Source organism: Lynx rufus, unplaced genomic scaffold (assembly GCF_022079265.1).
Source record: "Lynx rufus isolate CCGP_SWC_20201006 ecotype Redwood Valley unplaced genomic scaffold, mLynRuf1.p SCAF_9, whole genome shotgun sequence".
NCBI classification, from domain to species: domain Eukaryota; kingdom Metazoa; phylum Chordata; class Mammalia; order Carnivora; family Felidae; genus Lynx; species Lynx rufus.
In genome coordinates, this window is record NW_025814897.1 from 1332601 (window position 1) to 1345967 (window position 13367).

Sequence of the window (13367 nt, forward strand, 5' to 3'; positions counted from 1 at the left end):
ATGGATGCCATGGTGGCAAGGACAGATGAGGCAGAACTATGAATCAGTGATATAGAGGACAAACTTATGGAGAATACTGAAGAAGAAAAAAAGAGGGAGACTAAGGAAAAGAGCATGATTTAAGAATTAGAGAAATCAGTGACTCATTAAAAAGGAACAACATCAGAATCATAGGGGTCCCGGAAGATGAAGAGAGAGAAAAAGACGTAGAAGGGTTATGTGAGCAAATCATAACAGAAAACTTTCCTAACCTGGGAAAAGACACACACATCAAAATCCAGGAAGCACAGAGGACCCCCATTAGATTCAACAAAAACCAACCATCAACAAGGCATATCATAGTCAAATTCACCAAATACTCAGGCAAGGAAAGAATCATGAAAGCAGCAAGGGAAAAAAGTCCTTAACCTACAAGGGAAGACAGATCAGGTTCACAGCAGACCTATCCACACAAACATGGCAGGTAAGAAAGGAGTGGCAGGATATATTCAATGTGCTGAATCAGAAAAATATGCAGCCAATGATTCCTTATCCAGTAAGGCTGTCATTCAAAATAGAAGGAGAGAGGGGCGCCTGGGTGGCGCAGTCGGTTAAGCGTCCGACTTCAGCCAGGTCACGATCTCGTGGTCCGTGAGTTCGAGCCCCGCGTCAGGCTCTGGGCTGATGGCTCAGAGCCTGGAGCCTGTTTCCGATTCTGTGTCTCCCTCTCTCTCTGCCCCTCCCCTGTTCATGCTCTGTCTCTCTCTGTCCCAAAAATAAATAAATGTTGAAAAAAAAAATTCAAAATAGAAGGAGAGATAAAAAGTTTCCCAGACAAACAAAACTTAAAGGAGTTCGTGACCACTAAACGGGCCCTCAAGAAATTTTAAGGGGTACTCTCTGAGGAGAGAAAAGTCGAAAAAAAAATGGTGGCTGGATTCCAAACTAGTTTTGTTTCCATGCCTGTGAGTGATAACATGCAGTAGATGATTTGCTAGGTTCTTAAGCTCCAATATTCTAGAATTCTATTTTCCAACATTGTTCAGACCCAGTCCTACTGGACAACAACAACAAAGACTAAGCTCTTTCTTCCTTAGATGTGTAAGGAATGCTTATGATATCTGGGAGGTAAAAATAAAGATCCTGTTGGTGGAGAGAATGGGAGAGGGCACATGACCGCCATATGCCACATCCCTGGAGTGTGTGTTTCCATTACACCTACCAGCAGAACAGCTGTTAAGTGCTCAGTCCACCCTGTGGTCCTTGTATTAAAAATGAATTATTCTAGAAAGAAGGAACAGGTCAAAAATAAAAATCTTTATTAAGTAGCAAATAAAACACCCACGGAAATACGTTCTCTGACTAGTGCACATGGATGTATCCAACTTCTAGTCAATGTAATCCAACAGCAAGTGAAGTGGCCCAGATAAATGCTCCATGACACGTGAAAGTGCCTGCAAGTTTCCTCTTCTTTGGCCACTGCACACACAGGAAAAATTCATCCCTCTGACTTAAAATAAAATAGGTGAATAATTATTAGATTCATTTAAGATGAATCTATCTCTTTCACTTCTCACTTAACAATATAACCAGTTGTTACTCTTCAATACACGTGTCACCATCCTGGCATTCGGGTCAAACTCAAACTGTAACGGTCCTCTGAAGAAATAGAAAAATCCTGTAAGCATAGATGAGGAAAACGATGAGACATTCTTCAAATAAATCAATTTTGTAACATGCAAAGCTCAGAATGAGAGGAAACTAATAATGAACGGTATTTATTCAGTTGTTACTCTGCGCCAGCCACCGTGCTGAGTGCTTACACGCTTTATGTCTTCTCTCTTAACTAAAAAAGTGTGAGATGTCACGAATGGGGGTAAAAATGAGAACTAGGGAGATTTTGCAATTTCTGCAAGGTAACATCTCTAATGAAAGGTGGAGCGAGAACTCCATCTCTTCTGACTTCAAAGCCAGGGCTCTAAAACATTGGATTGTACTGCCTCCATACTGACGATATTCTATGGTATTTGAAATACCCCACTTCCCCCTCTAGGTCCTAAAGCGCAGGTTGGGAGGTAACTGGACCCAGGAGAATCAGGCCAACAACCCAAAGCACTGGAGGTCATTTCCTACTCTGTATGCACAAAGGTCAAGATACCTTAGCAATAAGATCACACGCCTCATGACTGTCGAGCCCCAGCATCTCCCTCCAAAATGCCTTCAGAACAAGCACACAAGTCACCATCCCACCTAGCCAAGACCAGGAATTGAATTTTGTGTATTTTGAGCATAAGGGAAGACTGCTATTTATTTCCAAATGAATTACTCAGTGTAGGCAACTACAGACTTCAACACAAGGCCACACAAGGCCCCCCGGGATGGGACGGGAGAGAGGAGAATGGCAGCCTGCCGTCAGTAATCTGGCTCATACTTGCTTGTGTTTTTTTACCAAATAGTGACCTGAGGAATACTGACTACGGTGTGAGGAAGCACCCTTTCATTTTATGTGCAGGTATGAAACAGAGACTTGGAAAGTATCCAGGAAAAATAAATGTAAGCTAAAAGTTAAAATTTTCAAAAATTTAGAGAATAAAGGGTATAAGACTGAATGATTTGAAGACTGACTCTCCACATCATTTTGATTCCATAAAATGCCCCATAGTGTCCCCAGTGGCGATGAAGTGGGTGCCTTCTTACCAAATTCCTGAAATACAGCATCAACCTTCGGCCCAACTCCTGGAAAGTCGTCAGCTATTTGTCTGGGGAAGCCTCGCTCCATGGACTGGCTATTTTCATCAAATCTGTACCAAGTGAAAGAAATACAGCTCAACATTGTGCAGAGGCCCCATTACATACGACAGTATGATATCAACATCGAGCAGAGGCCCCATTGCATACGACAGTAGGAAATAATGTTACTGCCCCAGTGTGGAATTCCAGATAATTCTCAGGTAGGGTAAAGAAGTGGTAAGCATTTTCAGGACTACAAAAATGTGCGACTTTCCTAGACCGTAAGCTTAGCACACAAACCAACGTTTACTCCAGAGGCAAGGATATCATGCTATTCCATCGGAGCTCCATTTGTATGTCTGAGGTCAAGTTTCTGAGCCTCAACACAGAGCCCAAGTGCCTTTCTGCCACAAATGCATGAGGACTGCATACACATAAGATGCGAAGTGAATTAATCACTTGGCTAAAAACAAACTCTGGTTATTTATCACACTTGCCCTGTAGATCATGCCTCTACAGCCTGATACACCTGGGCTTCCTATGGTGGCTTGCTGTCTGGACCTCAGGTGGCCTCTCGTGATGTCTTCTGCTGTCTGGATATATGACCCGGGGACCAGCCATTCTGAGAGCCCTGTATTATATCTGAGAAGTGGGGTAACTCTAAGTCGTCTTCTTCATAATCAGGAAGTTGGAGGTTAGACCGAGTTAGAGGGTGGGACTGGAGGGAGGATATCTGTAAAGAAAGAACCTAACGTCCCTAATCAGGCTCCATACAGAGTCATTCCAACCGCGTCTTACCGCCAGTATTTGTCCTCTACAAAGAAGTACGTTTTCTTCTTTTCCTCATCAGAAACAGCGGCATCTATTTTTCCCAAGGCTGGAGGAAAACCCAGGGTGTGGATGTCTTTTGGATAACCTGCTTGTACCTCGGTTCCTCTGATGGCCCAGAAGTGATTTCCTTTTGAAAAAAGGAAGCCAAGAAATTTTAGTGAAGCCTTGTGGTTTTAGAGAAGCTATTAGCACATTGTTGTGGGAAACAGGAAATCCTGGTTTTAGTTCCAGCCACTAACCCAACGCCCAGGTGATAGTATTTAGCAAACATTCCCTGAATGAGCGAATGAATGAATGAGTAGTTAACTCTGGTCTCTGTCCTTTCTGGGTCTTATATTTATTATCTATAAATAATACAGTTGATGGCAGTTTGTAATTACAGTGACTGGTCCTGGTCATCTCTTACAATTGCTGGTGACTCCTTGGTCTGAGTTTCTACCTAGGAACCCTCTTGTAACTGCACATCACAAAGTCAGGTACTTATTGGATACTTTTCTTGGGTCCCGTGTGGTCGCTAGTCCAGACTGTGCTTCTTATGAGTAGCCTAGGAAGCCACCCAAATGTGAGTGAATCAGGACACTGAATGCTCATCAGTCCCTCTGCTTTTACTTCATCACACCCCTTGCCATGCCCCGAATCCCTCCCTAACGTTATTGCCAGGGTAACTGACCTAAAACACCAGTCTGTCGTGTGTCTGTCTTGCCTCACCCGAATGACCTGCACCTGTCTGGGCAGCTCCAGATGTTCTCTTGCCTTTGTGTAGACTGTCCCTCCTCCTTGAAGGCCTTTCCACTCTACACACTCGGTCCTTTTCCACACAACAGAGTTCTCCCTCAGCACTCATCCTGACCATCATCCCGTCCCAGGGTCTTTGCTGAGCCCTGGATGCGGGGCCAGCGCTGTCCCCCACGGCACCTGCGAGCTCCCCTCAATCCCAGCTCTTATCTTTCCTAACGCGCTCGATTTCAGCCCTGCTGCCCTCTCCGGAATAGGAGCCTCTTTCGGGTTTGAACTACACTAAGGAGTACCTTGCCTGGCACATCGCAAGGATAAATAAATGTCACATAAATTACTGGGTGAAAGCAACGCCTCAGAGTTAGGGAACATTTACAGTAGCCAATGCAACTTCAGGTGATTTCATTTCCTCCTCATAAAAGTGAGATTGTCAGAAATTCCTGACTTTTAAAAATCCCCACACAATTTGATGCTTACAAACACTCCCAAATAACTCTGAAACAAGGGGAAAAATTAAAAATGGAAAAAATGTTTTAAAAACTTAAAAATGAACACAATGAAACTACTACATATCAAAACTTGTAGGAATGGAACAAAAGTTGAGAAGAAAGGGATATTTTTAGGCATAAATGTTTATACCAGGAAAGAAGAAAGGGCTGGGAGTACCAAACTGAAGTTACAAAAAACAGTAACAGAATACATTCGAAAACAGCAAAAACATGGGCAATAGTGATGTGGACAGAAAATCAAAATGCAGTAGAGAGGATGACAAAGCTGAGAGTCCTTTGAGATGCCGAATGAAATTGTTAAGTATCCTGTTATCCGATGAGATGGGCGAAGAGAGAGGCACAAAGACCCAAGAGCAGGAAGGAGAAAGGGAACAGAACTTCAGCGATAAGTGAAATAACAAAATAATACTCAGAAAGCTTCATCCCAGTCAATTTGAAAATGGACGGAATGGACACATTCCTAGAAAGATATGTTAGCAACGCTGACTCCAGAAGTAAAAGAACTCAAAGAGCATATTCACAGTGGAAGAGACTGAACCAGCAGGTGTAAAATCTGAGAAAGGGCCAGAGAGTCCTGGACGCCTGTTAGTGTCAACACGCTGACACGGTGTTCTCCACTCCAGTTCCAGCATGCGGCCATCGTCCCCGGCTCGTCCTCCTTGGCTTGTCCTCCCCGGCTCATTCTCCTCCAGCTGTACCCTGGCTATTCTCGGCCTTTGCTTTCCCACGCAAGGGAACCGATTTGTCAAGTTCCATGAAAACTATTTTGGCATTTGAATGGAAAATATCTTGTATTTATAGATAAGTTGACATTTTTACTACACGGTCTCTATGTTTCCTACATTACATTATTACTATTTCCTTATTCATGAACGTGGGGTAGCTTCTATTATTTAGGTATCATTGAATTTTTTTTAAGCAGGCTTCATGCCCAGTGCATAGAGCCCAACGTGGGGCTTGAACTCATGACCCTGAAATCAAGACCTGAGCTGAGGAGCACCTGGGTGGCTCAGTCAAACATCAGACTTTGGCTCAGGTCATGATCTCACTGTTCGTGGGTTCAAGCCCTGTGTTGGGCTCTGTGCTGACAGCTCAGAGCCTGGAGCCTGCTTCCAATTCTGTGTCTCCCTCTCTCTGCCCTTCCCCTGCTTGTGCTCTGTCTCTCTTTCTCAAAAATAAGTACACATTAAAAAAAATTGGGGGGAGCCTGGGTGGCTCAGCCAAAGTTAAGCATCTGACTTTGGCTCAGGTTATGATCTCACAATTTGTGAGTTTGAGCCCCACGTCGGGCTCTGTGCTGACAGCTCGGAGCCTGGAGCCTACTTCGGATTCTGTGTCTCCCTCTCTCTGCCCCTCCCCCATTCATGCTCTGTCTCTCTCTGTCCCAAAAATAAAAAATAAACGTTGAAAAAAAAAATTGTTTTAACAAAGACTTGACCTGAGATCAAGAATTTGGACGCTCAGCCAGGTGCCCCAGTGTCATTGAATAATGGAAAGTAAAACTTAGAATGTTCTTATACACATCTTGTCTAAGTATTGGCACTAGGTCTTTGCAGTAATAAATCATATAAAATTTAACATAATGGAGAAAATTCACGTCAGTGAAATTTTGGCAAGAGAACTTTTTCAACAACTTAAAATTCTTATATCTTATTTGCCTTTAAACACAAAGACGGTATCCTTGTTATTAACTTCATAGGCAGCATCCAAGCCTGATGGGAGAGAGGGCCAAAATGTAGAAATCAAATGAAATTCAGGTTCAAGGTTCCAGCGAGATCTACGCCAAAAATATCTGGAAAACATAAAAATTAATTACAATTGTTTTTCTCCTTTCAGTGTATATATAAAAGAACATATTCTCTCTCTTTCCATCAATGACAACTCAGAAGACTGTACTGGGCCATCTTCTTTCCTATGATCCGAGGTGATGAAATCCGTGGTAATATAACTACTTAGCTCAGTGTCCATTGAAGGGAAGGAGAATTCTGCTCTACCTTCGGGTAGAATTAAATTTATGTGAGGCAGATTAACAGGAGAAAAAAACCCAAAGTTGTATTACGTGCATGTGGAGGCCCAATAATGAAATTGGGTCCCAGAGAAGTGAGTGACGTAGGGAATTGTCGTAGTTTCGAGATAAAGAAACCATAAATCTGTGAGGCATTGACAGAGCAAGGAGAACTGAACTGTGGGATCTTTAATTAGTAAGGAATCCTCAAGGGACTTTGGGCTGGGGGAGCACATAGTAAAAAGTAGCAAGGGTTGTTTACCCAGCCTTCTTGGCTCTAAACGTCCCATCTCTGGGGATGAAGATGTGTCTTTACTGCTTGGTACAGAGACGGCACCTTTCCCCTGGAGATTTATTTCCTGCACAGGCTGTCTCTTAAGTAACTTTTATTTAATCGATAAGCTACACCACTCTAGAAGTCCCTAAAATGGTATGTATATTATGCCCTCATTAGTATTTTTTTAAAAAGTAAGAAAAAACATACCCATTTATGTTTGTATGTGAATAGAATAGCTTTGTAAAGAGACGAAGGAAGTTGTTAGCAGTGGTTGAACCTACAGGGAGAATAGGGACTACCTAGGTCAGAGACAGGAGAGAGATTTCGCTTTTCCTTCTGTGTCTTTTGGTGCTATGTTAATATTGTGCCAGAAACATATATCACTTTTTCTCAAATTAATCAATTTAAATAGTAGTATTTGTTAGCACAGGTCAAGGTACGGCTCGACTTCCAGAAGTAGAAGTTACCTGGTTTATGATAGCTAAATACACCAATTAATCATTCACTTGTTCGCCTTACACACTGCATGTCCTGGGCCCGTTATAGGTCCCCAGGATCAAAGAGTGAACAACACAGAGAGAACCCCATGCCTTCACCTGGCTTACGTTCTAGTGACCCAGAATCATCCTTCGTACGTCTGTAAACAAAATGATCCAGGCTACTTTAAGGAGATGATAAAATGCAACAAGAACCAGATCTGAATGATTGTAAAGTGTAGAGGAAATATCTTATTTAAATATTTCTGTCAAGTTTCTGTTTTCCTTTCGAAGCATTGTACATTAAAAGAATAGGTAGGGAAATAGAATCTTCTGGTCTGACCTGTCTTTAAAGAACAGGATTTCTCCCCTCAGAGAGCTGACGGCATCGAAGGACAAAGCAGGATCGCACGTGGCTGGTGTCCCAGGTTCTGGAGGCACAGATTCCGTGGGCCCCGCGGGGCCATCAGGGGATGACGTAGGGGGAGGTCCTAAAGGAAACAGATGTGGGGATGGAACATGAGGAGAAATGGGATGCTTCCGTCAATTTCTATGCTTTCCAAACACTCTCTGAGTGCGTTGAGACGAATTGCAAATGCTTTATGCAGCATTTTAAAGCTTTCCCGAAGACCATGACTGCAAAGCTCCAATGCCTCCTTTTTCCAGCATCGCTCACCATACAGGGACTGGATGCCGTTCACATCATCTCGGGCAAGGCGGAAGCGGGTCAGGTCTGTAAGTGGGTTGTAGACGGGATACATCAAAGCTGTGGGGTCGGCCGAGTGATAGAGACCCAGGGAATGGCCGAATTCATGAGCAGCAACGAGGAATAAGTTGGTTCCTATTTGAAAAACCATAAATGTTCAGAATCGAAAAGCTGTTTGTTCTGTGAACACATACGTATGAACACATACCAGTGACTATCCTTGGGACCACGTGGTACTATTCTCCTTATTTGTGGGTTCATTCGTTGATTGGCATATTCCATACTTCATAGAAATTTAATTATTTTTCAAGGTTGACTTGAAGTCAATATAATAAGAGAGGGTTTCACCATATTCCTCCTCCCCAGTTTTCTCTTTAGCCAGGAAAACCTGGTCATTTCGCCTAGACTGACGGTGATAAACACTGTTTCCAAAATAATTTTTTGGAGGTACCAAGACTACATGTCAATACAGATAACTCTTCATTGTCTCTACAAATACAAAGTTAGTTATTGTTCAAATTTAGTAACATGTGCCAGCTGTAACCTAAGTTCAAATTAATCACAGGGTATTCGCCGTGTTCCTCCACTCTTACACAACAAAACTAGTCATTTCCTGTGAGGATTTAATCTGACTTGTCCTTCCTCTTCTTCAAACATAATCACACAATTTTTGGTGGTTAACAAACGTCTTCTGTAGTCAGTGCCAATGGATAGGTACAATCTCTAGCTTAGAATAGAAATATGTCCAATAACAGCTTTCTGCAGCACAAACACAGCTGGCTTCAGCTTTTCTTTACCTTCTAAAAATTTTTATTGAAATTAATAGTAGAAATTATTTAAGCAAGTCTCCAAGCAATTATGCAGAAAAGAATGGTCGTTCCAATAAAGCAAGATCGTTGCTCATGGCACGTGTGTACCCTCAGCAAAGATGCTCTTTGCATTTGCACCGAACATCATCCCAACCCACCTTGAAAATAACAGTTGTTCAACTGTGTGTTTCCAAACTTTAGAAGCCCCTCGAAAAAAAACGTAGTTAATTTTGGTCATTGTGTTTAAACTTAGTAAAGTCTTTCAGAATTAATTTAGAAAAAGAAAAGGCTCCTAATCTAAAGATAGTTATATGTTTCCTTAAAGAGATGACTTAACAATTTCCTTTATTTTCTGGCATTTTCCTGATCTTTTAAGAGAAAAGGAGGCAAATGGAAAGAAAAGAAGAAACCCCAGGGCACATTTTAGGTTGGAACCAATTCAGTACAATTCCTTCTACCTTTGTCATTGCTAGTTAAAGAAATGAGAAGCATTTGTTAACATGCTGATCCTAAAAAAGCTCCATGGGACCCTGAGCTGTGGAAATAAGATTGAATGGTGCCTCCCATATTGTGCTTGTTGGGAGCAAAGAAGCAAACGCAGACATTAGAAAATGTTCATCAATGATGACTGAAACACCAGTGCTTCTGGTTGTTAGCACCCAAACCATCACAAATTTTAGTTATTAGGATGTTACATTTACTGCTCATGCTGAATGATCTAACTATTCTTGGATAGTGTTAGACGTTGTTCCTGAAACCAGGGAACCTGGTGCCCACCTGATTTATCCTCCCTCCACAGCTCGTCATCATCAAAGTGAACATCTCCATCTAAACCAGGGCCAGGTGGATAGGCATGAGCCAAAACGTTTCCTGATCCATCAAAAGGGATAAAGTCTCCATGTTCTGGCAGAGGGAAAAAAAATAATGGTAATACAAGTGTTTAGAATTTCTTTATGCCCTTTTCCAGTAAGCGCCAGATAAATGATACATGTAATTTTTTTTTTACCTCTAACTGCAAAAAAGATCATTATGTCAGCCTCTCCTTCGTAAATCTTGGAGAAAGTAAGTGGGGTCACCTCCTCCCAGGCTTTCAGAGCCTTCTCAAAGGCAGAGTCAACAGCCTCTCTCGGCAAATCCAGTGTATAATTCACAATCCTTTAAGAAAAAAATTGAAGAGATTATTTTCTCCTGTGATGGTAATTGGTTAAATCACAGTGTGATGTGAACACCTCTTTGGACCCGTTACCTGTAGGTGAGGTGCGTTTTCCTCCACTTCGGCAGGCCAGGGAAGGTGGTGAACTGGCCCACGTCGGGAACGCCGCACCGGGGCTTGCGTATCATCGCCAGAGTGTCAGGGTCCAGCTTCCCCGTCACCTCCAACCCGAGGAACTTCTGCATTTCTCGGATTTTTTTAACGACAGGTCCGCTGTCCCTTCTTCTGACGAACTGTTTCACATCCTTTGCGAGGTCGTAGTAGTTCTCTAGGTATTGCTAGTGGGATGTTAAACAACAAAAACTTCACTGAGTAATTTAAAAGATCAAACTGGCTTTATTGAACAGGTCATGAGTTAGTCAGCAACCCATCCAGGGAGTGTAAAGGACGTCTGTCCACCTAGAGCAAAGGAACGGTGTTCAAGGCAGGAAGGGGGCAGAAATCTACACTGTTACTCCACTCCTGGTTCAAGACTTAACGGGGATAAGATCTTTTGCCTAAACATGATGAGTAACAATATGAACAGTATTACCTGAAATTATTGGAAAGTCACAATGAGCATGTTCCTCGGCCCTAATTGTTTCCACCAAAGAAATTCTAAAGCCAGAGAAGTTTCCAGCACTTCCCATTTGTTCCTCCCCTTAGCGCCAAAGCAGCCGCCGGTGTGTTCCTACAACCTCGAGGAGCTCAGACTTCTAGTCCCTATTCCCTTCCTGCACCTCTCTTCCCTCTCTGCTCAAACATAGGGACACCCACCTCTAGCACTCGAGGTGCCCGATGCTACCTTAGTCCAACACAGTGACTGACAATCAAACCAGCCTAGTTTGTGTTGCAAGACCAAGCAGGCAGCTTCCTTTTCCCTGGGGGCTGGCCAGCGGCTGCAGTGGCCGCCATCACGATGTACCTGGACAAGATCCGTGCTCGGGTCCTTCTCCCTCACTCCTCCATTCAGTGGATAAGCAGAGCAGACTGGCAGACAAAACAGCACAAGGATTGCAGGATGCTTCATAGCTCAGGAAAATATCTTGCCTATTGGCTTGGGTGTCTACCCTCCAGGGACTGTCCCTTTCTAGGGTGATGGTGCTTATATCCGAAGAGCATGATTCATGCTCGTGTTTTTTTTTTTTTTTATCTGAACATCAAGAATATTCTTAAAAATTTAATGTAAAGCTGATCTGGTCTACATCAGAATTTCCCTTCCCTTCAACTTTTCAACTTGGGTAATGTAATCGTGATTAATTTCCTAGAAATGGTAAAGGTGATTTGGTCTACATCAGAATTTCCCTTCCCTTCAACTTTTCAACTTGGGTAATGTAATCGTGATTAATTTTCAAGAAATGGTTTCTGTGTTTGGAAAGAGGAAAAATAAAGGACTGTTCACCTCTGTGTGTTTCCTGAGAAGTAGCTGAAAAGCCTAGTAACACATCGTATGTAGAGACATTTGGAAGCAGTGACCTTTTCTTTTAAAAAGACTGTATTTTGGGGCACCTGGGTGGCTCAGTCGGTTAAGCGTCCGACTTCGGCTCAGGTCATGATCTCGCAGTTCGTGAGTTCGAGCCCCGCGTTGGGCTCCGTGCTGACAGCTCAGAGCCTGGAGCCTGTTTCAGATTCTGTGTCTCCCTCTCTCTGACCCTCCCCCGCTCATGCTCTGTCTCTCTCTGTCTCAAAAATAAATAAACGTTAAAAAAAAAGACTTTATTTTAAACTCAAATATAAGCAGGTTAGGTAGAAGTAGATGAATGGAAATAAAGGACAGACACCGCTTTGGTCTAAATGTGGGCATTGTTATCTAGAAGATATTAGAAGAGATATTTCATTTCTTGAGTCGTAAAACCCAGTCACCACTGCTTTTCAGATGGATTTGCTGTCCCTGGGGTGGGGCTTGCTTGGGAAGGAAGCAGGTGGTGGAAAGGAAGGTCCGCAGAGGGGAGGACGGAGCACGTACTGATTCCCCTGTGGCCCGGCTTGTGCTGGATGGAGGCTGTAGATTTCAGAAGGAAAGACACGCTCACAGAAACCAGTCCGTAAAAACCCATTAAATTGGAATGGAAATACCTCCTACCTTCTTGGCTTTAAGAAAAATCTCCTCAGTTCCTCGTCTGCAAGTACACAGGGCAAGAAGACGGACTGAGATATGTCACGGGGAATGATGTCAGACCCTCCCCATACAGCCACTCACCTCTGCACACAAACAGCACTTTGTCTCTTTCCTTTTCTCAGCCAAACGCAGTGTTTTTCACATCATACGTCTGCAATACCTTATTTTTACCCAGTTAACCTATTAATACAGATAGCCCTAAAATTCTTGTCGAGTAGAATTAGGATTTTCTCTCGCTACAGACAAATTAACTCTACATGATAGGAGTCTAAGTTCATGAGTGTGCAGGAATCACCCATCAGCCCACCTGCCATTTAAGCCCCACCGAGGCAGACAGAGCTAGAAGAAGTGTGGGGGTGCCCTGAGCCAGTCCCGTCCACCTGTGGCTGATGGAGCCACAGGGTCAGCTCTACCACAGTGGCATGGAACGGACCTCAGCTGGAGAATGAGGGACGTGGGGCCTTGAGAAAGTCAGTGGGACTTAGAGCAATCTAAGTGGGACTTAAGAGTATCATTTTTGTGGACCACCGTTTTGGCATCTGTAGAAACAGGGTGGATGTAACCCGACTCGCAGGGAGGTTGTTTTAGGCTTGGAACAAGTCTCTTACCAGACAAAGCTTGTTGGCCTGACAGCTCCGTGGCAATGGTCCCAGGCACGGATGGGGCACACTCTGGGAGTCCTCGTCTTTATCTGAGTCATAATTTTATTGCTGTCAAGCGTCCTGTTGATGGATCTTACGATGTGGTCATGACACAATGAGAATTAATGTGGTGGTAAGTGCTGTGATTACAACTGTCAAAACACCAGAGCACAGGCCTCACACGAGCGCTGCTGGCGTGTACCGTGTCCTCCACTCACCCACCACACTGCGAAGGAATTGGTGACCTGGGGCAGGAAGAGCGCTATAGGTTTGTCTGTAAGTCATTCGTAGCTTTGTCAAGCTTCTTAAAGCGTGTGTATGGTCAGGCAAGTATAGAACTGCTCCTTAAAGAAAGGAG

At 43.4% G+C, this 13367-nt stretch overlaps 1 protein-coding gene across 2 annotated transcripts; it reads right to left on the reverse strand.

Annotated features, from left to right (window-relative positions):
* Positions 1-1275: 1275 nt before the first annotated feature.
* Positions 1276-13046, reverse strand: LOC124504838 (stromelysin-2-like). 2 transcript variants are annotated; one of them, XM_047070423.1, is made up of 10 exons: positions 12977-13046; positions 10304-10548; positions 10064-10212; positions 9835-9960; positions 8219-8383; positions 7886-8033; positions 6443-6576; positions 3508-3667; positions 2677-2780; positions 1276-1657 (listed from the first exon to the last, which is right to left on the reverse strand). In XM_047070423.1, exons 2-10 carry the CDS (start codon positions 10453-10455, stop codon positions 1557-1559), a joined length of 1239 nt encoding a protein of 412 aa, XP_046926379.1. In that variant the 5' UTR covers positions 10456-10548; positions 12977-13046; the 3' UTR covers positions 1276-1556. The 2 variants fall into 2 exon arrangements, with proteins under 2 accessions (XP_046926379.1, XP_046926378.1); XM_047070422.1 differs by lacking the exon at positions 12977-13046 and adding an exon at positions 11175-11333.
* Between the last annotated feature and the right edge of the window lie 321 nt (positions 13047-13367).